A 25969-nucleotide genomic window follows, 5' to 3' on the forward strand; every position below is an offset into this window, starting at 1 on the left:
TCATTAGATAGCTTTATTAACTTAAATAAATTAGAAATTGGATCAATAGGAAGGTTTTATTTTAAATTTAAGACTTTAGGTAAGCAATAGCTATTCAATTTTTATTTATTTCACTACAAGTTTTGTTTTACACCTAAATGCGTCACAGCTAGTCAACTAAGCAGAATACAATTGCGTTACATAATGTAATGATTTTTTATATATATATAGAAGTTCAAATTCGAATACTCTACATTTTTTAGAAACAGAATTCACACCAAATTAAATTCATCTACTTTTAAAAAAATCTTTCTAATTAACGTCGAATCCAACACATATATCGGCCTATTTTTACGAAAAAATATATAATAAATATACGATTTCACGATTCGAATTTGATGGAATTTGATATTGTCCACTATATATAGTATGTTGCATGCATATCTAGTCGTTAGGTACTTATTCATTTTACATAATAAAATTGTTTATTTTTGCATTTATTTGATAAAGCTATTCTCTGCATATCAAGATACTGTTTCAGAGAATAATCTCAAGAGCATATCAAATCCGAACATTAGAAAGCAAATGCCAATAAATACTTCACAATTATATAACATTGACATGGTATTTTTTTTACATAATGATTTTTCTGACATTCAAATCAGCATTTGACTATCAAGGTTTTGTCGGAAAAACAAAAAAGAAAAACTAGAAGATTGAGATGAAAATAACACCAAAGAAAGAAGTTGTTATACGTCATATTAAGGATTTATGATCTTTAACCATTAAATTAAAAAGTTCTAACCTAACGATCAAAAGTTCATTAATATTTAAAAATACATTAATATTTTAATATTTAGGTTTTGGATTCGAATTTTAGAGAATACAGATTTTTATAGATTAGTGGTGCAAAATTTATTAGAAGTACAAAGTGTTGCATGCCCACATGCAAAACCGTTTGTAGTGGTTTGAGTGTTGTGGGGGAAAGTATGTCCATTGAAGGAATATCGTAAGAACTGCGCCGTAGAATTGTTGTTCGTGAGAATTATTCATCATAATAGCATATGGTGCAAGTAATTGGATCTCATCATAATATGATTAGAATAAATATCTCTAATGATGATGTAAAAGAATGACAAAAAAAAAAAAAAAACTTATATATGAGATTCAGATCACAAATGTACAGAGAATTCTAGAAAGACGTGTTGATCCAACTATGTATATATAGTTGTCATACTAGACAAATTTGCTTATCCTAACCCTAAAACAAATGACGTATATTTTTTTATATATACATGTTGGAGATGATGTATGCTCTATCTTGCTAATCTCTTTAAAGTTGAACATGGTATACGCATTGAGCTTATTCCTGATGCATGATGCACAATAATCGAAGCAAAGATAAAGTGTTTACCAAGTATTTTACTTTTACTCTAGATTATATATTTGGGTTGCTTATATACGAGGATTGAATTGATTTTTTCCATTTTGAGAAACGTTTAGAAACGTTAAGAATTTGTCCAAACCCTGTATTATATTAAACCTTAATTAGGATCATTGTCATGGTATCAGTTTTAGATTAGAGTAGCCAAAGTTTTGTAAAGTAGGTCCAAAAACTTTTTGGCAAATTACTAAACTACATACTGTATACTTATTTATGTATATCTACGTGTTATGACAAAACTAAAATTAATGCGATTGACCCCAAACATGAACATGAATTCAAAATATGTCGCGGCGGATATTTTGATACGAATATATTTAAAATATAGACGTGGATGGTATGAATAGAGATATGAAATATCTGGACTTAACCTAACATGGCCAAACACAAAAAGACAAACATCGACGCTTACGAATATATATTTAGCTGCTTTATTACGATTTGTTTTGTTCAACGTTCGAAGCATCCAATGAACTTTCTAAAAAACTATAATTGTAATTTGTAAAATCATATGAGTCACTCATCATCATCGTCGCATATGAGAAACTATACGTAACTACAGCACAAAAAAAGAAATCCAGCGTTGTGGTCGCTCACTATCGTATATGAGAAATAGCTAAAAACCAAACCAAAGTTGACATTAAAAAATCGTACATCTATTTTCTAAAATGTTCAAAACTACTTGATGTAGCTAAGAAAATTTCATGAAGTGCGACAGCTCGAAATAAGATTATTCTGTTTCTTGTCTCAATTCGTCTCAAAAATGTATTTTCTTCTGCAAAAAATTAAGATGGTTTTTTATTCTGTTTTAATCAATTATATTGCAGAAAAAATGTAAAGCTTTACAGAGGAGATTCGACTTTACAGCAATATTTAACAGGAATTTCAAAACTTTTTAGAATGGATCCTAAATCATTTGAGGGAAGATTTTTTCAAATAATTTGGACACCTTCCTAAGATATTTTTCATACTTCAATAATATTATTGTTAGAATTATCACACATCGGAAGATTTAATATTCTTTGAACAATATATATATGTTATGGCAATCTTTGCCTTTTAACCTAGTTTTTGGGTATGAGTTATGAAACTACTTACTAAAGAAATCTTAAAAGTCGTTATTTTACGACGAGACGTACAAAATAAGACCACGTACGATAAATATGTTTTCCTAATTAATGTCTTTACCTCCTTTACGTTAACTGATCCATAAACTCTCAATGTGTATTCTTTACAATTGTGTTTTATTCGTCGACATATATACGACCAAGAGTCAAAACTCTCAAAAGTAAACGGTAAACAGTATAAATATCAAAATTCCTTTTGTGCAAAAAATAAAATAAGATAAAATAATAAACAATTCTCTAACAACTTCAGAATTTGTTAAAGAAAAAAAAACTAAAAACAAGTTAAATAAGAAACAGTAATAGTTGTTGAAACAAAAAGGACGAAATAAATGAAATGAAAACAGAAAAATTGCATGTGATTGAGAAGAAACTATAATATCAATATAAATATATATAAATAAAAGAAGAAGTTATGTGGTTGTCACGTAACGCATCGAGACAAAAAAAAAAGTGGTGTGTGGCCCTCTTCTGTTGTTTCTGCCTTTTATTTATTTGTCCCTCTCATTGCCGTACTCGTCGTTGCTAAGTATCATCAAGAATTCAAGATCTTACCTTCTTTAATTATCTTTTTAAACTACTATTAACCTAATTTTCGTTTTAATTTTTGATTAGTTAATTCTCTAAATGTATCTGATTCGTTCTCCATCCACCACACGAAGGATTGATCCTATCCACGATGGCCATTTTCTTTGTAAAAAACCAGCACCTAATTACATCTAACTATTGTTTTTATTTAGAGAGATTGTATAAGTTATCCGAATATTATTGTTGTTGTGTGTTGACTGTTGGTATAATATTAAAATTGAGCTCGGTTTAAATTAGGTTCGCGTGTGTGGAGTTCATCCATAAGAGCAATCTTACTTTAAGAGAAGTTTTGATTTAAGGCTAAGGGTTCAAAAGATTGGAGAGATGATAACAATTTAGAGTTCGAGTTGATTAACCAGTGTTGTATTCATTTTAATTAATTGATTTGTTGTTATGTTAATATATATATTGTGTGTTATGATTGATGAATTGTTTTGTAATCTCTTAAGATCATAATGAATTGTTAGCGTATGGTTGTGGCCGAATTGTGATTTTTTTTTTTTTTTGCTAATCGAAATATAATGTCACATATTCATAGATCATAAAATCTCTTGTTCAAACATTCTTTGGTGATCAAAGTAACGTGAAATTTAAGGATTCCGCAATTCAAGATAGTGAATAGTGGATGTTGTCAAGATACTGAATAGTGGATGTTGTCAGTACAACAATTGTGAACGATTAGAACGTCCATCTATCTACCAAGCTATCGACATTTAAGTGGCTATAGTGCTAGCTATTTAAGTAGTTATGCTATATGTTGGCTTCAATTTATAGAATTAAGCTTGTTATGAGTTATTATTGGAATTAGGATTGTGATTATAATTGTTTTTATATTTGTGCAATTATAAGATATACCAATATATTTTAACAAAAAGTAAAAGAAAAGAAATAGGAGTATAAATATAAACGAAACACAAAATAGAACTGTTTAGGAGAATATAAAACTTTTACGTTGTCTCTACCTCTTCAAATTCACCAAATTTATTTTTTAAATAGTTTCCATCACTTGTCAATGTCACATCACCTATCATCTATCTCTCTTTTTCTCCCTCTCGTCCTTTTTCATCACTTTCATCATTCATGCATCTCTGCCCCCATTCTCTATTTTCTTCTATATTTCTCTAGTCAACCAAAAATTTTGCCTTAAGGAAACCAAAAGAGAAATCCAATTGAAAAGGATATTAAAATTAAGGGTAATATTAAAAAGAAAATTTTGGGCCCAACATCAGAACACCATTTTATGACTGTTTCTATTGTCGACTGTTTGACAAACTGAACAAACAATGGCTTTGATTGGTGAACAAAATCAAAGCACTACAATTTCTACAATTTATAAATTTATCAATCAAATATCAAAATTGTTACACTGTTTTTTTACAGTTTTTCTGTACTATTTTTCTTTTTCTTTTTTATACATCATTATGTACCATCTTACCATTATAACTACCAGGTAAAAAACTTGTAAATTTTTATATTATTAATAAGACCCAATATATATATATATATATATATATATATATATATATATAAGTTAGCAATCCAATGGTCTTGCAGTCTTTCATTATTGTAATGATGCTTATTAGGTTTTGTACTAAAATTAATGCTAATCAATTTAGAATTTACATAATAATATTTAGAATCATCTGTTTTTGTAACTATCTTAGTTTTAGAACTAAAAATAAAATAACCCAAAAAAAACTGGTAAGTACTAGTCTCTAATAGCTATGCTTTCTTTCTACAATATTATGGTAGTCAAATTATAAAAATATGGGGATGTTTCGAATCTTTCTACCGTAAAACTGGTTGTGTCCAAACGTATATATTTGGGATACAATAAAATAAAAAATAAGACTATTAAGCCAATGAATCATAATGAGGCCATAATTTTAAACGATTAATGGGCTCCTAAATATCTATCTTCATAATTCACACTCCACATGAATCTATTCCTAGTAACCCTAAGTGTTTTAATAATAGGATCTAGAGATGTTCGAAGATATAATTGCATTTTACTTTTCGTCGTACTTATGACGAAGCAAGCCTTGGACATCTCCGTTTTAAAACAGGGATCTCATGATCTTGAAAAGGATTCTTCAAGAAGCACAGAAAAAGACAAATTCGTATGAATTATTGACTCATATCAAAGTTATTTCATATAAACAAAATCCTATGAATTATTGACACTAGTCAAAACTCAATGAACAGATTGATTGGCCGTGAATGCTACGGTCCATGAAGGGATCGAGTGTGGACCAGTCTCTGCAATATATGTTGTTAGGTTGACTTGTTTTCACTAGAATCGTATGTTTTTCCAATCCATCAGTACGTTTAACTTCAAACCACCGTCAAATGAAAGCTAATTTAAACTTCTTCTTTTTTTGTAATATTTTGTGTCAACAATTGAATTTGATCCATGGTGAGAGAAACCTCTAAACGCCGGAGATATTTGTGATGTTTTAACGTGGTCTTTCATCTTCAATTGCTAGTTACGCCTAGAAACATATGTGACTTTAAACTATCAGATAAAGACTTATAAAACACACTTTTAAAAAGTCATAAACAAAGACATCTAATAATAATCAACCCTTAATTACACAAAAAATAATAATGTAAAACAATATTAGAATGATCAATTTTTAAAATATTTAGTTTTTTTTTTTTTTTGGTGATAGAAACTAAAAATTTAGACTATAAGCCGATAAAGCTGATAAGCCCATTAAGTATAATGAGACCCTAGTTTTCAAATTTGGACTAGACAAGCCCATTTACGGTTTTGGTGTAACACCAAAAAATACTGTTCAATTTACAATAATACCCATATATCACTTCATCTTCCTCGAAGAATCTTCATAATTTTTAATTCATCCTCCATTAGAATCCCTAGGGTTTTCTTCCATACACAATCAGACTCAACGATAAGTACCAATCGGAGAAGAGATCACAAGTGGATGATGAGTTACGAAGGCAACGGAGATGGTGTCGCTATCTCCACCGAAAACCACAACGAGAACTACATATCTCTAGAGAGCTCGCCTTTTCATGAAGACTCCAAGTCTCGAGTATGTTACACTTTCTTCTTTACATATCTTGCGTTCGATTCTGTAGCTTTTAGGTTTCTCTCGTGAATTAGACTGGTAATCATAATTTGTTCTCCACTTGTATTGTAATTTGGTACAATTCTCGGATTCTGCTTGTTGAATTTATGTTTTTGATAGTTTGATTTGAAGGATTCACTGGATTTAGAGTATATATTATCATGTTAAGTTCATATGTTCTCTTTAGAAATCTGGGGATAGTATATGAGAGAAGCCTTTTGACATTTGTTTCCTGCAGGAATCTCATGATCTTAAAAAGGATTCTTCGAAAATCAGTGAGAAAGACAATGAAAATGGACGTGATAAAGACGGAAACAAAGATCGTGATCGTGAGAAGGATCGTGATAGGGAGAAGAGCAGAGACAGAGATAGGGAGAAAAGCAGAGATAGAGATAGGGATAGGGAGAGAAGTAAGGATAGGCAACGAGACCGTCATCATAGAGATCGTCATAGGGACCGTAGCAGAGAACGTAGTGAGAAAAGAGATGATTTGGATGATGATCATCATCGCAGAAGTCGAGACCGTGATAGGTACTCATTAGTGTGTTGCAATTGTTTTTGTAGTTTTAGATTGTTTTATTCTTAAAATTGAAGGTGTAGTCATTTCTCGACAGGAGGAGGTCTCGCGATCGAGACAGAGAGGTGAGACACAGGCGACGGTCACGCTCTCGGTCAAGGAGCCGCTCTGAACGTAGGTCAAGGTCAGAACATAGACATAAGTCTGAACATAGATCACGCTCACGGTCGCGATCAAGGTCAAAGAGGTACCTGGGCTCTCCTGCTATTTTTATCTTTTCTAACTAGTTCTTTCCGTGGCCACATTGCAATGTGTTATGATATTGATGTCAAATCAAATAAAACCATTATTGTTTAGTATTTGATGTCTTTGTTTTGTTGACACAATATGATTATCATGGTCTTCTACTGGGTTGAACGGTCCCTCCTTATATGATTACCAATATTTTAGTCTGATCTGGGTCATTGATGTTTATGTGTGTTTCATACGTTTACTTGGCATTATTTTTTCGAACTCGTCTCTACTGATGTCTAACCAATTATATTTTGCTCTTTCAGCAAGAGGAGAAGTGGATTTGATATGGCGCCTCCTGATATGTTAGCTGCTACTGCTGTTGCTGCAGCAGGTATTTGCTTCATCATCTACTCAGGGTTATTATATTTCTTAACTGCTTGTTGTTTTTGATTTTACGTAGTTTGGAAAGATCATAGTCAATTACACGGTGTGACTTTGGTAAGCTGCAATTTTATTGTTTACTCGTGAACAAAGAGGACTTTGAAGTCTTGCTTTCTTCATAGGATGTCTTGTTATTTTTGTTTGACTGGTGGTTCTGGAACTGAGAAATTTTTTGTTTGTGTTTTTTTGGTGGTGTTTGTTTGTTTCTGTGTCTTGTCTTTTTGTAGTAAGAAGGCTATGTTGGGTTAGTTGCCCCACTGTGCTGACAATGAGCCGACCTCTCTAGCTTTAATTGTACAAGGAGGAATCAGTGCAACGGTTGTCATGGGTATTTTTCATCTTCGACTGGCAACTATATGCCTGTTTTCGAGCCTTACAATCTCTGACAACTAAAACGAATATTACATCACAACTTTTCATTTTAATATTCATAAGTTGTTGGTATACTTTCTACTTGTGGGTTTTGTAAGTAGCAAGGTGTTATCTGTAGCTTTGTACTTGTTGGTAGGTCTGCTCCTCCGGGAAACATAATAATGTATCTAACAAACATTTTTATGACGCATACTACTTTACCTAGCAGGCCAGGTTCCTAGTGTGCCAACTACTGCTACTATTCCAGGGATGTTCTCAAACATGTTTCCAATGGTCCCTGGTCAGGTATAAAAATTTGTATTTTTGTGTCTCTTATGTTCCTCTTTTCTTTTGTTTTATGCGAACATGCTCAGAACTTCTCAATCTTTTTTCTCACATAGCAACTAGGTGCGCTTCCTGTACTGCCAGTTCAGGCAATGACTCAACAGGTACGATCTATCAATCTATCTTATTCTTAGGTTCTTCACCTTTTGTCACGATTCCCTTCCTAAAATATGTAGTCGCAGGCAACTAGGCATGCTCGGCGAGTCTATGTTGGTGGCCTTCCACCAACTGCTAATGAACAGGTTTGTTACTTTTGTTTTGTTTAAGGTTTTGTGACTTTTTGTTTATTATTGTCTATTTAAACCACATTTCAATATCCATTGTATGCCTACTGAGAATGGGTTTTCATGTCCTAGTCGGTGTCAACGTTCTTTAGCCAAGTGATGTCGGCCATTGGGGGAAACACTGCTGGGCCAGGTATTGAAAAGTTCATTATATTTTTGTCATATTGGCCGCAAGTCTATACGAAATCTCATCCTTTTTTTGGATTATTAATTCATAGGTGATGCGGTGGTCAATGTTTATATAAACCACGAAAAGAAGTTTGCTTTTGTAGAGATGAGATCTGTTGAGGAGGCTAGTAACGCAATGGCATTAGACGGCATTATATTAGAGGTGATTTATTAGCTCTTCTACACTTTAGATGTTTGGTGTTTATTAGTTACAATCTGTATTATGAGTATTGAAACCTATCTGAAATCATAGCTTTTTTCATCTCTAGGGAGTTCCTGTAAAGGTGAGGAGGCCAACTGACTATAACCCGTCTCTTGCTGCAACTCTTGGTCCGAGCCAGCCTAATCCCAACCTCAACTTAGGGGCTGTTGGATTGTCTTCAGGGTCTACTGGTGGGCTTGAGGGTCCCGACCGCATTTTTGTGGGCGGACTTCCCTATTACTTCACAGAGGTACAGATCAGGGAGCTCTTGGAGTCTTTTGGGCCCCTAAGAGGTTTCAACTTGGTCAAAGACAGGGAGACTGGAAATTCGAAGGGATATGCATTCTGTGTTTACCAAGATCCGTCAGTAACAGATATTGCATGTGCCGCTCTAAACGGGATTAAGATGGGTGATAAGACACTTACAGTTAGGCGTGCAATCCAGGGTGCAATTCAACCTAAACCCGAGCAAGAAGAAGTCTTACTTTATGCCCAACAACAGATTGCTTTGCAGGTAAAGGATTCTGATTCACTCTATCTAAATGATCAGTAATGCTAAATCTGTCTCAAACTTTGTTGCAGAGGCTTATGTTCCAACCAGGAGGTACTCCCACCAAGATTGTCTGTTTGACTCAAGTGGTTACAGCTGATGATCTTAGAGACGATGAAGAATATGCAGAGATAATGGAGGACATGCGACAAGAAGGTGGAAAATTCGGTAAGCAATTAGATTTTCTTATTGTCTGTTCTGACATTATACCAATAGCACATTACTGAGGCTCATGGTCTAAAATGAACTTTGATAAATCATTGTTGTGTGTGTAGGTAACTTAGTGAATGTTGTGATTCCGAGGCCTAATCCAGATCATGACCCAACACCAGGAGTTGGGAAGGTTAGATTTCAGTCCTCAGATACAAATGTCTACCAAATTCATATATAAATTGCATACTCTAATGGTAATACTAATGCAGGTTTTCTTAGAGTATGCGGATGTGGATGGCTCATCAAAGGCCAGATCGGGGATGAATGGAAGAAAATTTGGAGGAAACCAAGTAGTGGCTGTGTATTACCCCGAAGACAAGTATGCCCAAGGCGACTACGAAGACTGAGCTATCTATCGTCTTCTTCTTAAGCTTTTAGTTTGGATCTCTTAGCAACAAGTTTGGTTCTTTTTTATTTTTAAGTTTTTTACATGTTTAGTTCTCTCTCTACTAAATGGAGAAATTTGTCTAGAATCTGACTGCAATAGTACTTGTCCAGGCACAATCAATTAAGGTGTGTGTTGGTAATAGTAGCTTTTGGTTTCATTGAACACTAACCAAACCACATCAGTTTATATTATTGTTCTTTTAAAAACTAAAAGACCAAACCACATCAGTTTCTAAATGCAATGCTGGAACATGTGCAATTGCTCTCACTAAACGTGAAATACTGGATTTATATTAGAAAAGTAAGATAGTAGGCAAGTAGCACCAGTGGTCTAGTGGTAGAATAGTACCCTGCCACGGTACAGACCCGGGTTCAATTCCCGGCTGGTGCATTTGAGCGTTGATGAAATTTGCTTTAAGCTAAGGTTGGGTCCTTAGCAATTCTCCGATGAATCGGATAATATAGCCTCATATCTGAGCTCATTTGTTTTTTATTTTATTTTACAACGAAAGTTACATGTCATGCTTTCACAAGACACATCTCATGTTACACGAACTTGAAGTTATGCCTGATAACACATTAATTTATAATTTATTAAAATATATATAACAATAATTTGAAGTTAAAAAAAATGAAAGAATTTTAAAATAATTAAAATTTGATAATGTAACAAGTTCCATATCACATCAATAATGTAGATTAGTGATAAATTTTTTTTCATATTTAGTAGAAAATGATTTGTATATATGAATACATAATTAAATATGATACTTTTCACGATAACAATGTGTAGTGTTTTGACAACCAGGAGGAAGATGGTACTGGTTGACTGGAACTCTGACACAATTTTTGGGATCTTGAGTGCAGTCTGGAACTCTATCTTTTGCAATAGCTCTATATTTTATGTATCTTCCTTCTCCGAATCCGCTGAACAATGATAATACAATCACTATTGACACAAAGAAAAGACTAGTAAGACTCATTTTGTGTGCAGCCATTGTTTAGAAACCGAAAAATGATGTATTTAATCTTCTTGGTCTTTTTCTTTGTTGTTGTATTTTGCAGTTTGAGTTGGTGATTATTGGTTTTTTTTTTTTTTTTAATTTATAACAAGAGAGATGATTCTAAATACAGAAGGCCAGTGCATAATATGTGTGCATAAGGAACTTAGTGGATCTTATATTTCAATTTTGTTTCATTAGGAGGAATTTATGTTTCTTTCATTTTCTTTTTGGTATGAAATCTCTAGAGATAATTCTTTTCGTTTGTTCTGTTTGGTATGAAATCTCTAGAGATAAGAATAGTTACATGTCTTAGAATGAAACATTCCCTGCGATCTAATGGATAAGTTTATGGATAGGTTTAGTTACGATTATAGCAGCAATAATATATGGGAAAACTAGCTTCATGGACACAGAGACCAGCACTCATCTTCAAAAGAACACAACATGAGTTTCTCAAATCCTCTTTCTCTATCTCCAGTGGAATTACACACTACTGTACCAAGCCACCACGAGGCCGAGACAGAGCCAACAGAGTTCGAGAAGAATCAGAAACGGTACAAAGACCTAATCGCCACCTTTCTTCATACCAAAGGCTGGACAACTGACTTGTTTGCTAATAAAATCGACAATGAACCTTTCTTTTGTTATTTAATTAAATGTATTTCAGTCTCAATCAAACTGAACAAAATTTTGGTTTTATATTAGTAGCTTTTTTTTTTCCCAAACCAAAACACCGAAAAAATCCAAAAAATAATAATGCACAGCTAGATTAGATAATAGCCTAAATAAACAAGACATGATGATTAAGTAAGTTGGTTAAATCAAAGGATCAATGTTGAAATCAGTAATAACGATCATCAATGTGTAGATTATCCACTACGTTCTTTAACAAACTTGCAGAAGCGGAAGTTTCACCTTCGAGTTTGGTAATTTGATTTGTGTCTTTGTAGCCAAGCTGAAGAACCTCCTCATCCTCCTGATGAATCACTAAACTTCCATCTCTTTGATTGCTCTTCACGGCATCATCTAATCGTAGCCTCACATTGTTCAACATCCTCGAAACCGCATCGACTGCCTCTTTCAACTCGTCGACGTTCTCCAATCTGTCAAAGGCTTGGTCTTCCCACCAAAACCCTAACCCTGATCTGTTATCTTGGTTTGTGGGAAGAGATGGATGCTGATTGTGAAGGAGAGAGGAGACAACGTGATCGACAGAGGAATGACCGAAAGAGTAGAAAGAAGCATGGGAGTGGGAAGAAAGAGGAGTTGCTAAGATTGCGATTTGAGTCCCCGGAGAGAGGAGACAGAGCTCTGAAGCTTTGTGGAAGAGTCCGCTTTTGCGTTTTGTGAAAGCAACTGCTCTCACGTTCTTATCTTCGATTCTCTTCATCTCTATCTTTCTTTTTGTGCCTCCCATATTGAAACTTCAAAGGAAGAAAGCCAAATTACAGACAGAGATTGTTTGAAACTTGTAGAAAGCTAATTACACAGAAAGACAGAGATTGTTTTCATCGTCCTCTCTTTATACTAGTGTACTCTCTTCCCATATCTCAACTTTTTACATTATTGATTCATTCTCTATTAAGAAAATTTCCATAATGGGTTGTTTCCTTTTGTTTTTTTTTGGCAAAGGGGTTGTTTCCTAAGATTACCTTTTTTTGGAACTATTTTGGTAAAATACATAAGAGTACTACTCTTTTCTACTTGTTTTTCCTTTTTTTATGTTCACATTCTCTCATATGCCAAAACCCTAACCTTAGAGACGGTTTCTTGCGCGACAAGAGACACTCTATATCGTCTCTTTCCTCTGTTTGTCGAGTGGCTAAGATGCGATTATGGACAGAGGAGTCGTTGAAACTAATATTTGGTAGAGGTTATTAAATAGTTCGCAGTGGAGACATTTAGGGGTCGTGAATTGAGATTATAAGATAACCCATTGAAACTAGGGTTTTGCAATTACACAAATTTAAATATGAGGAAAATTTGACACGTGATACCGAAAGGATGATTTGAATTGCATGAGTATATAAATAGTTGCAGAATATGACATATTAACAATAGTTCATGGGACATGGTGGATTAGGTGTAAAGGTTTATTTAACCTAACCCTAAATCACACCCCGGTATGGGCAAATATGTTGCTTGACAGATGGTATTGAATTACTATTTTTGCAAATGTAAATGATTTCTATAGCTTCTTAATTTTTTAGTTTGTTTGGGTCCTTTAAAGTTTATGAACGTGTTATTTTTTGTTCTTCACTACCTTTTTGTGAGACTGACTCGCACTCCAATCGGGATCATCATCTTCTGCTACATTCGGATTAACGTTCTCGTCTCTTCTCCTCTTCCCTGAACCGGGACGGGTTTTGTAGTGGTCGTTGATGGTTGAATCTATGGTTTCCAATAACCGATCTCCGTATTTGCTCACCTTGGCTCTGTTTAGAGTTTAAAACACCAAAATCCCCCGAGTTTTCTTCATACCTTTGGTTATACAAAGAGAGAGAGTAGCGTTCAAAAAGCTTCAAGATACTTACTTTCCTAGACCATTGATATCAAGGAGTTCCTCTTTGGTTCTGGGAAGTCGTTTACTTATCTCTTTAAGCGTCGCATTGCTATAAACACACAAGGATTTTTCTATTACTTATGATCTGAGAAAGAAACTGAAAATATCATTAAATGGATCGTCAACTTACCCGAATATATGATATGCCATGACTAAATCTGGCGATTCTTTGACAATATCAGTCCGAAGATTTTTCAAGGCTGTCAACAAAATGCCGGAGAGATTCTAGACCGACATTGAGAAAAAATAAGCAGCCTTTAGCAATTTAGAGTGGTGGTTTTTAATCTTTGAGCAATAGATAGAAACAAGGATACAAGAAGATATACCGAATCTTGTGGGGCAGCTTTTGCCATTGGAAGGGTAGTTTGCTTAAGTGGAACTTTTGCTGGATTTGCTGTGGATTTGCTCTGCTTTGACACTTTTATGGTCGAAGGAAATCTGTAAGAGATATGCAAGTCTTAGCTAAAACTAACCTTTTTCAAAACGAATAAACATATAACCAACTCTATTAGCTCGCTCAAGAATATAGAACTACTGAAGAGCAGCAATAACATTGCAGTAAGAACAGGTAGATTTCAGAACATTTCCCAACGTTTGAGCTACTAATGACATCAATTTGGTTGCAAGTAGTTTATGTGAACATAAAAGAAAGATATATCTCGAGTGTAAAGTCAAACCTCATTGTTATACTCTGGCCTCCAGATAAGAGCGAGGCGGCCTTTGATCTGTTCACCTATACAAAAAGATAGATAAATAGATGTCACCTGTGTACACGCACACATTCATTCTTAAGCATAAATTAACCAGAGAGAAAAGCGCAAAAAGCAATATGTTACCAGAAACAAACCCCCAGCAACAATGATACATATCCACAAAGATCTCTTTTACAACATCAAATATAGTAAAAACCGATATAAGAATTATTTGTACCTTCAGCAATGACGATACAGATCCATACAGTTCACTTTTTTTAACACCCTCTGCGAGAATATCCTCTGTCACAAGGTAGTGCAAAATACGAGAGGCTTCACTTTTAGTTAAATGCTTTCCTGCTCCGTGGAGGTGCAAAGTGTCTTGTCTGTTTCTCTTGACCTAATCAAAAGCCAATTACTTGCAAGTGAGTGACACTGGTAGGATATGGGCTTGAAGATACCAGCGAAGTAAAGTAAACATGTTTTGTGAGACATAAATGGTTACCAGATTCTGGAAATAGAATAAATATAAGTGTTAGTTGTGCATACCGACTGGTTTAAGGATCCCCTGTAGATTTCTACAATATGAGCTGACGAAAATCTTTCTCCTGTTAGCTTAACCAGTGCCACCTATCCAGGCACAAAAGATTGAGGTACGTCACTGGTACAACATCCAGCAGGTAAAGTAATGATGAACTTCAGATGAATCCTATACCAGTTGCCTTGCAATCACAGTTACATCTTTGTCAATCAAAATTTTGCTGCTGGAACAATTATCACATGTGTTTTTGCAGTTTGTCGAATCAAATTTTTCTCCCAAATGAACTAGCTGTAAGAAACGTCGACAATCCACCTCATTTTCACAGTAACTAACCTGAAGCAGCAAAATATGGAAATATATCTCAGCAAGTAGAGTTCGAACTTTGAAAGCAAACACAGAGAATCTTGCCAATAGGTACCATGCGGAGAAGGTTTTCCGTGTTCGTTTCGAGCATCCTCCCTGAACTTGCTTTGCAATTATATCCCATTTTCATCTGGCCTTGGCCAAGTCCTCCTTGGCTAATCATATGCTTCACTCGAATCTGAAAAGATGTATTTTTTAACCACAAACATGACCAAGAGCGTAGGTATTCCCCCTGAGTTGTAACTTGATATTGTGATTTATGCAACTTACATAATCAGTGTAACTGTAATACAAAACACATGATGACCTCTGGCCGTCTCTACCAGCACGACCACATTCCTTGTATGAGAAAAAATACATCTTTTCAGTTTACTAGGATATTTATAAATCAGTTTACTAGGATATTTATAATTCAGTGTTCAAATAAAACACCTGATGATAGCCTTCTATGGACTTTGGTAGAGAATGATGAATTACAAAACGAACATCAGGCTTATTGATTCCTGAAATATCAACGTTAGCAGGCAGCAAACTTCAATCAATCAAAGTGGCTATAACAGAGACCATTAATTACCCATTCCAAATGCCACTGTAGCACATATTATATTGATTTCATCCTTGCTCCATTGTTTCTGTACAAAGGCACGTTTACCAGGATCCATACTGCCATGGTAGAAGGCCGCTTTATGGCCAAACACCTGAAATTGGAACATAACAAATGTGGTACGCTCACAATATGTAAAAACCTCCATTTAAACAGATACGAGAAAGGCCAACAAACGACTAACCCGCAATGCTTCCGTGACTTTTTCGCAGTCCATTCTTGAAAGACAATAAATGATGCCACATTCATCAAAATGGTTTTCCCGGATAAACTTGTCAATATCTTCCAAACACTTATTTGTCTTGGGAACAACAGAATACCTGCAAATTTTTTGGTAAGCAACATTCTGAAAGCAGCATTCTTTTAAGCTATTTTCAGTACATTACCATAGATTAGGGCGATTAAAACTTTGCCGGAAAACAACACAGTTTACCAGCCCGAGAGCTTGTACAACATCTTCTTTCACGCTGGTTGTTGCAGTAGCTGTCAAAGCTAACATGGGAATGTTTGGAAACTTCTGCTTCAGAACACCAAGACCCTGCATATTGCAGCATTGTTTTAAGAGATAAAAAAGGGAGCTTGTGTTTCTTAAAAACAGAAGTGTATAAGCAATGTCTGTTTTAAGCTTTACAGACGCTTCACCTGGTAGTCAGGTCGAAAGTCATGCCCCCACTGACTCACACAATGAGCTTCATCAATAACAAATCGAGCAAGCAAACTACGGGAGTTTAAGATTTCGAGGTGCCTTAAAAGGGATTCACTTCTGTAGTCAAGAAAGAGAAGCTTATCAGCTTGATGATGTTACTGGTAATGATGGGATGGGACAGAATTGCAATACTTACATTCCTAGAACTATAAGATGTAAGACTTTGGTTCAATTCTATCGAGAAACTATTGCAAGTATCTAATGTAATAATAATTTTCAACACCAGATAGTATAGTTTAACCCAGAAATATCTAGTAGCAGGGGAGAATCTGATGGGAGTTGAGCCCAAATTAAGCCTACAAAGGCTCTAGTCACCAGTCACAACAAAAGATAGCTTGGGTATGAATGTTCTTAGGCCTTATAAGGCTTTAATTTGTTCCACTCCTATCCGATGGGCATTTTTTGAATACCCACATTCTTCTCAGAATCAACAACTAAAGAAAATAATGACTCACTTTGCCACTTTTTCTGGTGTTACATACAGTAACTTGTATTTAGACTTCTCAGAGCTCAGCTCCTGAAGTATCTCTAGTTGTTCAGCCCATTCCATTCCGGCACTTAAGGAAGCAGCAGATATATTGGTCTATAGCCATGTTTCAGAAACCAAAGTGTTAATCGGGACAAATTTTCTGAGTACAACATAGAAATGAAACTAAAGACAGAAACAACATTCTGTTGCTAAAGTTCTCACCTGCAATAAGTTCATTATCTGGTCTTGAATGAGTGAAACAAGTGGAGAAATGACTAATGTTATTCCTGCACAGAGTAGAGCAGGGAGCTGCAGAGAAAAAGATATTATGAAGACGTTTTTGATGTCCTAGACGCAGAGCAACTTTCTGAAGTATAACCTCCACAAGGACAGAATACTAGCTTATAGTTTCACCCTAGAACACAACTTAAACTGTCATCTCTTTTTACAGGATGTAAGCAAAAGTCTGTGTATAGAATAAAAGCCAGAATTAGCTTTTCAAATAAAATTACATTTCAACGTAACAGTTAAGATGCCGTTACCGATATGTTAAGCTTTTCCCCCCTCCGGTTGGCATCAAAACAAAAACATCACAACCACTCATTGTAGCATTAATGATCTCTCTTTGGTTGGGTCGAAATGAGTGGTTTCCAAACACTAATTTGTTATAGACCTAATCATTGCAATGGAGCACATGAGTACACAGGAGGGATGTAAATAATGGAACAGCGGACGACAGATAACCAATCACCTCCAGATTTTTCGTCCAAGGAAAATCACTACTGGTCCACTTTTTGTCATTTGAACTCTCGGTATCAGTGACATCTATAACCTCGGAAACAGATTGTTCCCTCTCTTCAGAACCAGATGAAATATCATACCTCTCTTTAGAAACTAAATAGTCTCTTGGCATATTCCAGTTATCAGTTACACATCTGCCTTGCTCTTTTACATGAGTTGGAGAATCTGTCTGCCCATAAACCACCTCAAGATTTGTTGTTTGAGGTGTTTCATACTGAGTATTATGAGAAGGTATAGATACCAAACACTGAGATTTTTTCCTTTCTTTATTATGGATAAGGATCTCGAGCTGCTGGATTTGCTTTTTCAACAGTAATCTAGCAACGATACAAGTGTCAAAAGCTTAGAAACTACGTCAGAACTCAAAGTATACTCTCAGTTGTGATGCAATTAACGAGATAAAAAAAAAAAAATCAGACATGATATCAGATGTTTCATTAGTCCTTACATCTAATTCCTTCTTGCTGTATAAGTTCCTAACAACTTTTCTGTGTAATGTATTACAGCCTATTGAAGAAGCTAAATCATTTTCCAAATAGGACAAAGCAAAGAAAAAGGGAATATAGTTGAAGAGTGATGGGAATGCGAACCTCTTTTGATGAAGCTGTTCAACATGATCAGGGCCCAGGTCATAAGTATTGTCGAGGATTTCATTTGATATTGCAAGCAGCGTATCCTTCATTTGTTCCACATGGGTAGAAGCTTCAGGACAAAGCCCTAGCTGCGTGGATATCAAAGCAAACAACATGAGAAACCCAATTGGTTTATGAAGTAACTATGGAGAAAATGAGAGAATTGGTAGCATACCTTTATTCCATGACTACAGTTGGAACATATTTCAGGAGGCAAACCTTGCTCTTCTTCTCTTCTGGAAGTAAATATATCCACAAACTTAGATACTGATGGTTGCTTCGTACACGTTGAAGGGCAGTGTTCCATCGCAATCTGGTCTACGTCAATAATCTGCGCTCCAAAGTTAGCACATGTTGAAGTTAATCTATTCTGTTATTCGGCACAAGTAATTATGAAAAGATTTCATTTTAGTTCACTGAAAAATGGTGCAAACTCTGTAAAGAGTATCCCACAAACTTTTTCATAATATATGTTACATTTTACTGGTACTACAAATCCGAATTGAGAAAAAGTTTCTTGTTCTCATAGAAAAAGTACTTATGATTTTAAAAATTTTCCCTAGTTGTATAAAGAATATTACCTCCATTATGTCATCATAATCAATCTCACCAAGACTAACTTCCCTAGGCTCCACCGGTCTGGCTAGTTGTGCAGAATTTTTGATTGGTGGCATCTCCATACCATTTGTAACAGTTACTGAATCTCTAACCTCATAGTTGACCCGTGGAACCTTGTCAATAATTATTTTATTATCACCTACGGAAGAGGAGGAGAAACTGTCAATTGATTTTGCAGTGCCTCTTACACTCCTTTGACTATGCTCTGGATGATTGTGTGCGCAGAAAGATCCATCAGCATTGGATGTAACTTTAAAAGTGGATCCTTTCGTAGAAGATGTACGACTAGTGCTGTCATTATCAATTGCAGGAGTAATGCCAGGTCTCAGGTAGGTATTATTTATTGATAGATTTATAAGAGTACACCAAGCCTGAAAACATTGGATAACAAAAGTTATATATATGTACAATGATTGAAGTAAGGCTTCTCTGCCAGGGGAAAATCAATCTGACAAAAACCAGAATTTAATTGCAATGGTGACCAAAATTCAGAGACAGGAAATGGAAGAAAGTACGCTATAGACAAGAAAATCCTCCACAACAAACATGCCGAAAGGTTTGGATTACGTTAAAATTCTGTTACCATCAAGAGTTTTCCTTCAACTATAGTACCTTCTCAATTTGTGGTCGTGCCAAAGTTTGTACAGTTACAGGAGCGATGTTTTCAATTGACCTAGACATAGAGAGAAACAAGTTTTTCAGACCACTTCAGCTAACAGACTAATACCTGAAGACAACAGAGAAAACCTCACAAGAGTTTCCATCACTGAATTATTTACTAGAAAGATCAAAGGATGATATTATGAACAACTAGCTCTCTTTTAACTGGAGGTGTTGGAAGTAACTGAAGAATGAATACGGGATTTTCACTCATAAAGAAATAGCCTTATTCTAGCTCAAGATCTCCTATATCCAGAATCAGAACAAGCAATAACACAGGTTCAAACGAAGCTGGAAAAGCTAGATGTTACAGCGTGGTGGAAACACTATTTATAAAGTCAGCGGGATTAGTTATAAGTAATCTTCACCAGTAACCAAACAATTGAACAGAAATGGATACAAAAACGCAAGAAAAACATACAGAAATAGCTGATTGGTCCTCAAAAGAAGATAATGCATTACCTTGCAGCCATTTCTCTATCTCTTCCCAGCTTTTGACTTTCTAGAGAGTAAAGGAAATTGGAGCCCATAAACTTATTTAAGGATGGTATACACTCAAACGCCTTGGCAACTTTCAACCAATTTGTTTGAGGAAAGTGACTTCTGGAATTATTAACTTCATGGAGATGACTCCCACTGCATTTACACAATCAGGAAGAATAAAACAAAAGATCCGTGAAAAGTTCTTTATAAAACCAAAATGGACAGGGATATGATCAATTTTGCCTCATTTTATTAGCACCGATCATAGATTTACATGCCAAAGAGCTTCCAGCAAATTTATCTCCTCTTGTCACCACCATTTACTGTACAAAAACAAAACAAGTGGCATTGCGATTAGTTGAATCTGATGAAATTGTAACATAAACTGCAGAAATTGCATACTGTACCAGCTGGAAGATACAATTGTGCCGATTTTGAGCTGTAATCATGATCGCTATGACAATTACAATACACCACAACGAATTTGACGATTAATTTCAAAATCTATGCATAGGAAAACGAAGAACTAACCAAATCCAGAAGCTAATAAGTTCTCCAACTAGAAGATGAAGCGATTCTGCTATAACTAACGAAAATTCCTCTTTACACACAGACGAACACCGAACAATACACTCAAAAATTATTCGCAAATGAATCGGTGTGAGAAAAAGCGAACAAAAACCCCTAGAAATGACTGGGAAACGGGAAGATCGAGATTACATTTTCAAACAGATGAAACTCTAGTGCTTCTGCGGCGAAATAGTGAAACTCCGGCGACGAAACTTTTCCGGTAAGATCACGAGGCGAGAGAGAAGAAAGAGCGCGTCTCCAATTACAGCTTTCTGCGATTTTCGTATGGCGGGATAGTTAAAAAGGTTCACTCTCTCTCTCCCTCACTTTCACAGACATCAAAAACAAATATATTTTGATTTCAAAGGAAAATAATTCCATGTATCGGTTTTAAATCCATATTTTAAAAACAGCAACGATAAATTTTTGAAAAATTATAACATGACAAAATAGTATTACACGAGATTTCAATTTCACAAGTATAAAAATGTTGTAAATTGTAATTTTTAAGCTCTGTTTGTATATGAAAATTAATTAGCAAAATAAACAAGGTGAAATCTGAGGTAATTTGCAAAATAGACCATATAATATACAAAATATTTTATTCGCCCAAACCGAACTTATCATCAAACCAGTTTGTTCTTTCTTCTACTGCAGATTTTACAAGATTTTCAGAAGCAAAATTCCAAAGCATTTATGAGACTAACCTTAAAAATTATGACCAAGAAAAGAAAATAAGAACTCAACACAGAGCAAGAGACAAATTCGACAGACCAACGAAAACTTTTTTTTCTTTTTTTTTTGGTTTTAGAATACTTTCGTGAAAAGAAAATCAATCTTTTTTTTTAACTGACTCGGACTTCTCCCATGCTAGCATGCACTTGCTTCACCGTCTTATCATACTCATCTTCTTCGTCTTCTTCTTCTTCTACTTCCTCAACTTCTTCCTCTGCATCTTCCTCCTTGCCCTCGGCATCTTCTCCTCCTCCCCACCCAAATGCTCCAATCGACCGAGAAACACGAGCTGGAGTTTTTGCCTCTTCCACAATCTTCATTATCTCTTCGACGCTTTGGAGTGAGAATGTCGGGTTCTCTTTCCTGAAGTATGCAGCTTGAGCTATTTCTGTAAGTTCCCTTGGCAGGTTCTTTAGGAACCATGGATGTTTCTTGATGTCACCTATCGTAATCCTCTGACAAGAAAAATGATAAGTTATACAAGTAATTATCTCAAAAAGGATGGACAAGCTTTTCGACAGAGTGATGATACCTTATTCGAGTTGGTGACAAATATACGGGAGAGGAGATGTTTGCAATCTTGTGAGATATGGACATAGTCCGGGATCTTGTACTTGACAGCCATTATTCTCTGTAACAATGTGGCACAACGATCAGTGGTGGTGTCGTGTCAACTCTTAAGCAAAGAATGCAAAAACAAAGAAACCTACTTGTATTGTTTTTTTGAAGTTTTTGGGATCCTCTTGGTCTTCAAATGGGTATGCTCCCACCAGCATGACATAAAGAGTCACACCACAAGACCATACATCAGCCATCTGAGTGAGAAGGAAGAATATAAGTACCAAAACTCTGATGATTTCTGTGAAGTTGATGTTTCCAAATCCAAACAATAAGATCATAACAATTTCATAGAGCATATGGGTCAAGATAAGTATTTGGGATCCATTGCGTTTCTAAAAAATTCTTTATGCATGGCTCAAGGCTAGAAAGCTTATAATTATCAATGAACAAACGCACTTAAAGAGTCGAGAAATGCAAAAAAGGAATGGCGATTAAATGATAAAAAATGGAAAAATAACACATTCTGGTCCTGGATAATTAAAAAGACATGTTTACTGCCCAAATCTATCAAGGCCACAGCAGATATCTGCCAATATGGGCGATACCTTCTTGATGTATAAACATATTATGCATGAGAAAAAGTTGAAAGAGCTACATTACTACGCAGGAAATTTTTTCAAACTATGATGTCTCTATCAAGATGCTAAGCATACTTGATATACTAATACTTGCAAACCAATAAGATTACCTTGCCATCATACTCTCCGCGAGAAAGAACCTCAGGTGCAATATATGCTGGAGTTCCAACAGTTGATTTGGGCATAGAGTGCAACAGTGAGGACTACAAAAGAAGAAAAATAGCTCACATGGAAGTGACAAGGGGCCTCGCAAATGGAGGGAAAAAGAAGAAAGAGGAGCTTGTTACAACAGGATAAATTAAGAAATCACTAGCACATTCAAGTGCATGCTGGAGATATATGGCAGACCTTGGAATAACCAAAATCACAGATCTTCAGGCGTGGAGCAGGACTTCCATCTAAGAGGGTATTTTCAAGCTTCAGATCTCTGTGGCATATTTGCTGTGACAATAAGGAACTAATGCAAGTAAAGGACTGATACCGCAGAAATTATGTATATCTGTGAAGTTAAAAAAACTTCGTAACCCATTTCTTTCTCTTACCATAGCATGACAATAGCTGACTCCTGAGATAAGCTGCTGGAAAAAGTATCTTGCCTGAAAACAAAGATGTGCACAAAAAGCTATCATAATCGGAGAAGCTGCTCCAAATGATTTACAACACATATTCCTTTTGCTTCCTGTACTACAAAACACAAATATAATTCTACAAGATTTCCGCTTTCCTTTCCACTCAATTAATCTCAGACCACAATACAACTCTGAAATTGATCATTTAGTACACCACCATGACTTAAAATCTTTAAATGCCAGGGGAAGCTCACCTCATCCTCACTGAATCTTCCAGCGCTACATATACGCTCAAATAGCTCACCGCCAGCAGCATATTCCATAGCAATGGCGATGTGCGTTGGTGTCAAAACCACCTGGAAATGCCACAACAGTGAACTTAGGATACCAACTTCCGCTGAGACTAATCACCATCGGTTTAAACATGACACCATGAAGCCATGGAAAAAATGCAGTTACCTCCTTAAACCGGATAATATTGGGATGACGAAGTGATCTGTGGTTAATAATCTCTCTCGCCACGTTCTCATCAATCTATTCACCAAAACAAAACCAGAAAAAAAAGGATTGAAAATCACATACTCAATCTTTGATCTTATAAGACAATGAACCAGTACTATGCTCACAAAAGTAAGAATCCCAGATAAACGAAGCAGAAGAACACTCCAACTTGCAAAATTGCACACGTAAAAGGAAGTAATTTGAGAGTTAGAAGAAGAACCTTAGGTCCACGCTCGATGTACTTCATAGCAACGAGTTCCTTGGAGTTTTTGACTCTCATGAGCCTCGCCACTCCAAAATTCCCAGCACCGATGTCTTTAACAAGCTCGTACTTGTCCATTTTCTCGTAGCGAAATCAAACAACAAGCCTAATTTCCACTACACAAAGTCACAAACCCAGAAAATCAAGGGATGCGATTCAGAGGTTTTTCGCGATGGCTAAAAAAGGCACAAAGTGATAGAATGAGATTTTGAAAGCAAAAGCGAAATTGTCGATATCCTTTTTTCTTATCCGTGAAGAAATTCCAAAAGAAGATATGATTACGAATTACAATGATGATGATGATGATGATGATGCCGTAATAATCTCCATCGTTCCTTGCTGGCTTCTTCTCTCGAAGTCACGATGGCTCTTATTTTTTTATTATTTAAGTAATAGTTTACTTATTGAATTATTTTTGGTTAATTTAAGAGGTATATTAATAAATGTGGGACCTACAAATTCCAATTCTATCGGTTCTTTAGTGACTGAGACGTCGCTATATGTGAAAAGGATATTTTAGTTGTCACAGAATTGCGTCTATTTCTTATTTTTTCATCTTTTTGCAATTTGCCGATTCTACGAGAACATCATTTGTTTATTGGATATGCTTTTTTTAAAGAATCAAGAGAATACGAAAACAACTTGTACTCAAGAATGTTTACTATAATTCTCTAGTGGATCTTTATAAGAGCTGGAGATTAGTTTGGATTTTATCTTAAAGTATCCAGTTATCAAAAAATGAGATTGTTAGGACTTTTTTTACCCGAGAGTATTTAGTTACAAAAAAGAAAGTTAGTTTAATATTAGATAAACTATAATTGCAACTAACGGTCAGTAGAAAGCTATATAAGTTATATAACGAATCTGAATATGACTTAGTTATCTTGTTGGATTGTCTAGATATGTTTTTGCCTTTTACGGAAAGATTCGATTTGGAACAACTTCTGAATTAACCTGAAAAACGTAATTAAACATTGACTTGTTGGTTGTTTGTAGAATGGTTGGTTTATACTTTCCGAATGTGGCTATGTGAAATCACATTTTGATTATATGTATAAAGTTGAGATATAATTTTAAAATTTGCAAAAAATTATTAGTTTTGTTAAAATAATAGGAGATGCAAACTAAATAAATTCTCTTCTTAACTAAAAAAGCAATAGATTTGTTACATTGAATGATGGATAGATTTGTGAGTTGTGACTTTGCTTAAGCTACCCCAACAGATAACGGATATATCATATAGATGTTGAGTAAGAAAGAAAAAAAAACATTTACGATTGCATTCTCGTAATGGGCTTTATGATTTTAAGGCCCAATAGATGAAGTAAGGCTAATGCACAACTTTAAGAAACGTAATTCTAGCAAGTGTTTATCGACTGCGTTGTAGGTTTCTTGTGTTCGTGGCACTATGGATTAGGTTTTAATATGGTTTCTAATTTCGTTGATTTCAGTGGCATAAGTCCAGTTGTTGCTTGTGGCAAACTGTTTCATGTACAAAAACACTTACATCATTACTAAATTATGTCATGGGTTTGGTTTCGTTAACAATAAGTCAATCTCCTTGATGAGTTTTATCTATATGATTATCTATTTGTCTATTTGCAACATGTAGTAGATTGAAATGGGGCTGCAAAATATGCTCTTGCAATTCCTAGTTAGATCTAGCTTTTGATAATACGATTATCTAATTTGTCATTTCGATATGATAGATAGATTGTTTTTAAAAGAGATCTCAACCACTTTTCTTTAACTAAAATAAAAAATTTAGTCACTTTTTATTAAAAATAACTAAAAAGTTTTAAACCTATCAGGACACTTCCATCAACAGTATTTAAAAGAGATATTTATTATTAAAATAATACAAAGTGGTGAAAAGAAGAGAGAAGTGAGAATCGTCTCTGTTTTCAGAAACTCTGAAAAATGTTTATGGCCACGTGTTTTTCCAGAAATGATTGATTTTATTCTTTTTATTAAAATTTAATACTTTATCTAAATTCAATTAAAATAAGCAATATTTTATTCATGAGAAACTCTTTTTTGAGAATCAACCGATGTAGATGGTCTCATACTCTACT

The 25969-nt window shown here is 35.0% G+C and overlaps 5 protein-coding genes and 2 non-coding genes across 8 annotated transcripts; 3 read left to right on the forward strand and 4 right to left on the reverse strand.

The window, feature by feature from the left end:
• The first annotated feature begins 5969 nt into the window (after positions 1–5969).
• AT1G60900 (U2 snRNP auxilliary factor, large subunit, splicing factor) lies at positions 5970–10129 on the forward strand. The gene is made up of 13 exons (NM_104771.4): positions 5970–6194; positions 6469–6761; positions 6845–6994; positions 7305–7372; positions 8003–8079; positions 8175–8222; positions 8301–8360; positions 8475–8535; positions 8621–8733; positions 8840–9286; positions 9355–9490; positions 9598–9665; positions 9745–10129. The coding sequence occupies exons 1-13, from the start codon at positions 6084–6086 to the stop codon at positions 9880–9882; spliced, it is 1770 nt and encodes a 589-aa protein (NP_176287.3). The 5' UTR covers positions 5970–6083; the 3' UTR covers positions 9883–10129.
• Positions 10130–10242: 113 nt separating this feature from the next.
• On the forward strand, positions 10243–10313 carry AT1G60910. The gene has a single exon. It is a non-coding gene; the product is annotated as a tRNA-Gly (tRNA).
• A 3-nt stretch (positions 10314–10316) lies between these two features.
• On the forward strand, positions 10317–10403 carry AT1G08353. Its single transcript, NR_139416.1, has one exon. It is a non-coding gene; the product is annotated as an other RNA (small nucleolar RNA).
• A 277-nt stretch (positions 10404–10680) lies between these two features.
• Positions 10681–10990, reverse strand: AT1G60913 (Rapid alkalinization factor (RALF) family protein; the record flags this gene model as incomplete). The annotated part of the gene is made up of 1 exon (NM_001084278.2): positions 10681–10990. Exon 1 carries the CDS (start codon positions 10918–10920, stop codon positions 10681–10683), a length of 240 nt encoding a protein of 79 aa, NP_001077747.1. The 5' UTR covers positions 10921–10990.
• Positions 10991–11767: 777 nt separating this feature from the next.
• Positions 11768–12437, reverse strand: AGL55 (AGAMOUS-like 55; the record flags this gene model as incomplete). Its single annotated transcript, NM_104772.2, has 1 exon — positions 11768–12437. Exon 1 carries the CDS (start codon positions 12341–12343, stop codon positions 11768–11770), a length of 576 nt encoding a protein of 191 aa, NP_176288.1. The 5' UTR covers positions 12344–12437.
• A 485-nt stretch (positions 12438–12922) lies between these two features.
• On the reverse strand, positions 12923–20953 carry RECQ4B (RECQ helicase L4B). Its single transcript, NM_104773.7, is given in 26 exon segments — positions 12923–13361; positions 13461–13538; positions 13620–13714; positions 13816–13927; positions 14167–14222; positions 14420–14581; positions 14731–14811; positions 14897–15055; positions 15141–15263; positions 15356–15424; positions 15518–15588; positions 15660–15783; positions 15874–16009; positions 16076–16227; positions 16332–16452; positions 16851–16978; positions 17087–17173; positions 17407–17537; positions 17616–17982; positions 18256–18386; positions 18473–18628; positions 18879–19286; positions 19528–19588; positions 20038–20211; positions 20302–20381; positions 20779–20953. Coding segments are annotated over 25 exon segments (3452 nt in total). The 5' UTR covers positions 20379–20381; positions 20779–20953; the 3' UTR covers positions 12923–13168.
• A 185-nt stretch (positions 20954–21138) lies between these two features.
• On the reverse strand, positions 21139–24297 carry SNRK2.10 (SNF1-related protein kinase 2.10). Of its 2 annotated transcripts, NM_179503.3 has the most exons (10): positions 24184–24297; positions 23853–24010; positions 23591–23665; positions 23386–23487; positions 23105–23158; positions 22911–23003; positions 22673–22765; positions 22074–22178; positions 21896–21994; positions 21139–21818 (listed from the first exon to the last, which is right to left on the reverse strand). In NM_179503.3, the coding sequence occupies exons 2-10, from the start codon at positions 23970–23972 to the stop codon at positions 21474–21476; spliced, it is 1086 nt and encodes a 361-aa protein (NP_849834.1). In that variant the 5' UTR covers positions 23973–24010; positions 24184–24297; the 3' UTR covers positions 21139–21473. The 2 variants fall into 2 exon arrangements, with proteins under 2 accessions (NP_849834.1, NP_176290.1); NM_104774.6 differs by having other exon boundaries at positions 23853–24297.
• Positions 24298–25969: the final 1672 nt, after the last annotated feature.

Source organism: Arabidopsis thaliana, assembly GCF_000001735.4.
Source record: "Arabidopsis thaliana chromosome 1 sequence".
Classification (NCBI taxonomy): domain Eukaryota; kingdom Viridiplantae; phylum Streptophyta; class Magnoliopsida; order Brassicales; family Brassicaceae; genus Arabidopsis; species Arabidopsis thaliana.

Coding starts and splice junctions, on each gene's coding strand:
- AT1G60900 (NM_104771.4), top strand. CDS start 6,084: ATGATGAGTTACGAAGGCAACGGAGATGGTGTCGCTATCTCCACCGAA. Junction 8,080..8,174: donor TTCCAATGGTCCCTGGTCAG/GTATAAAAATTT, acceptor TTTCTCACATAG/CAACTAGGTGCGCTTCCTGT. Junction 9,666..9,744: donor CAACACCAGGAGTTGGGAAG/GTTAGATTTCAG, acceptor ATACTAATGCAG/GTTTTCTTAGAGTATGCGGA.
- SNRK2.10 (NM_179503.3), bottom strand. CDS start 23,972: ATGGACAAGTACGAGCTTGTTAAAGACATCGGTGCTGGGAATTTTGGA. Junction 23,666..23,852: donor ACATCGAGCGTGGACCTAAG/GTTCTTCTTCTA, acceptor TTTGGTGAATAG/ATTGATGAGAACGTGGCGAG. Junction 23,004..23,104: donor TCAGCTATTGTCATGCTATG/GTAAGAGAAAGA, acceptor TTATTGTCACAG/CAAATATGCCACAGAGATCT.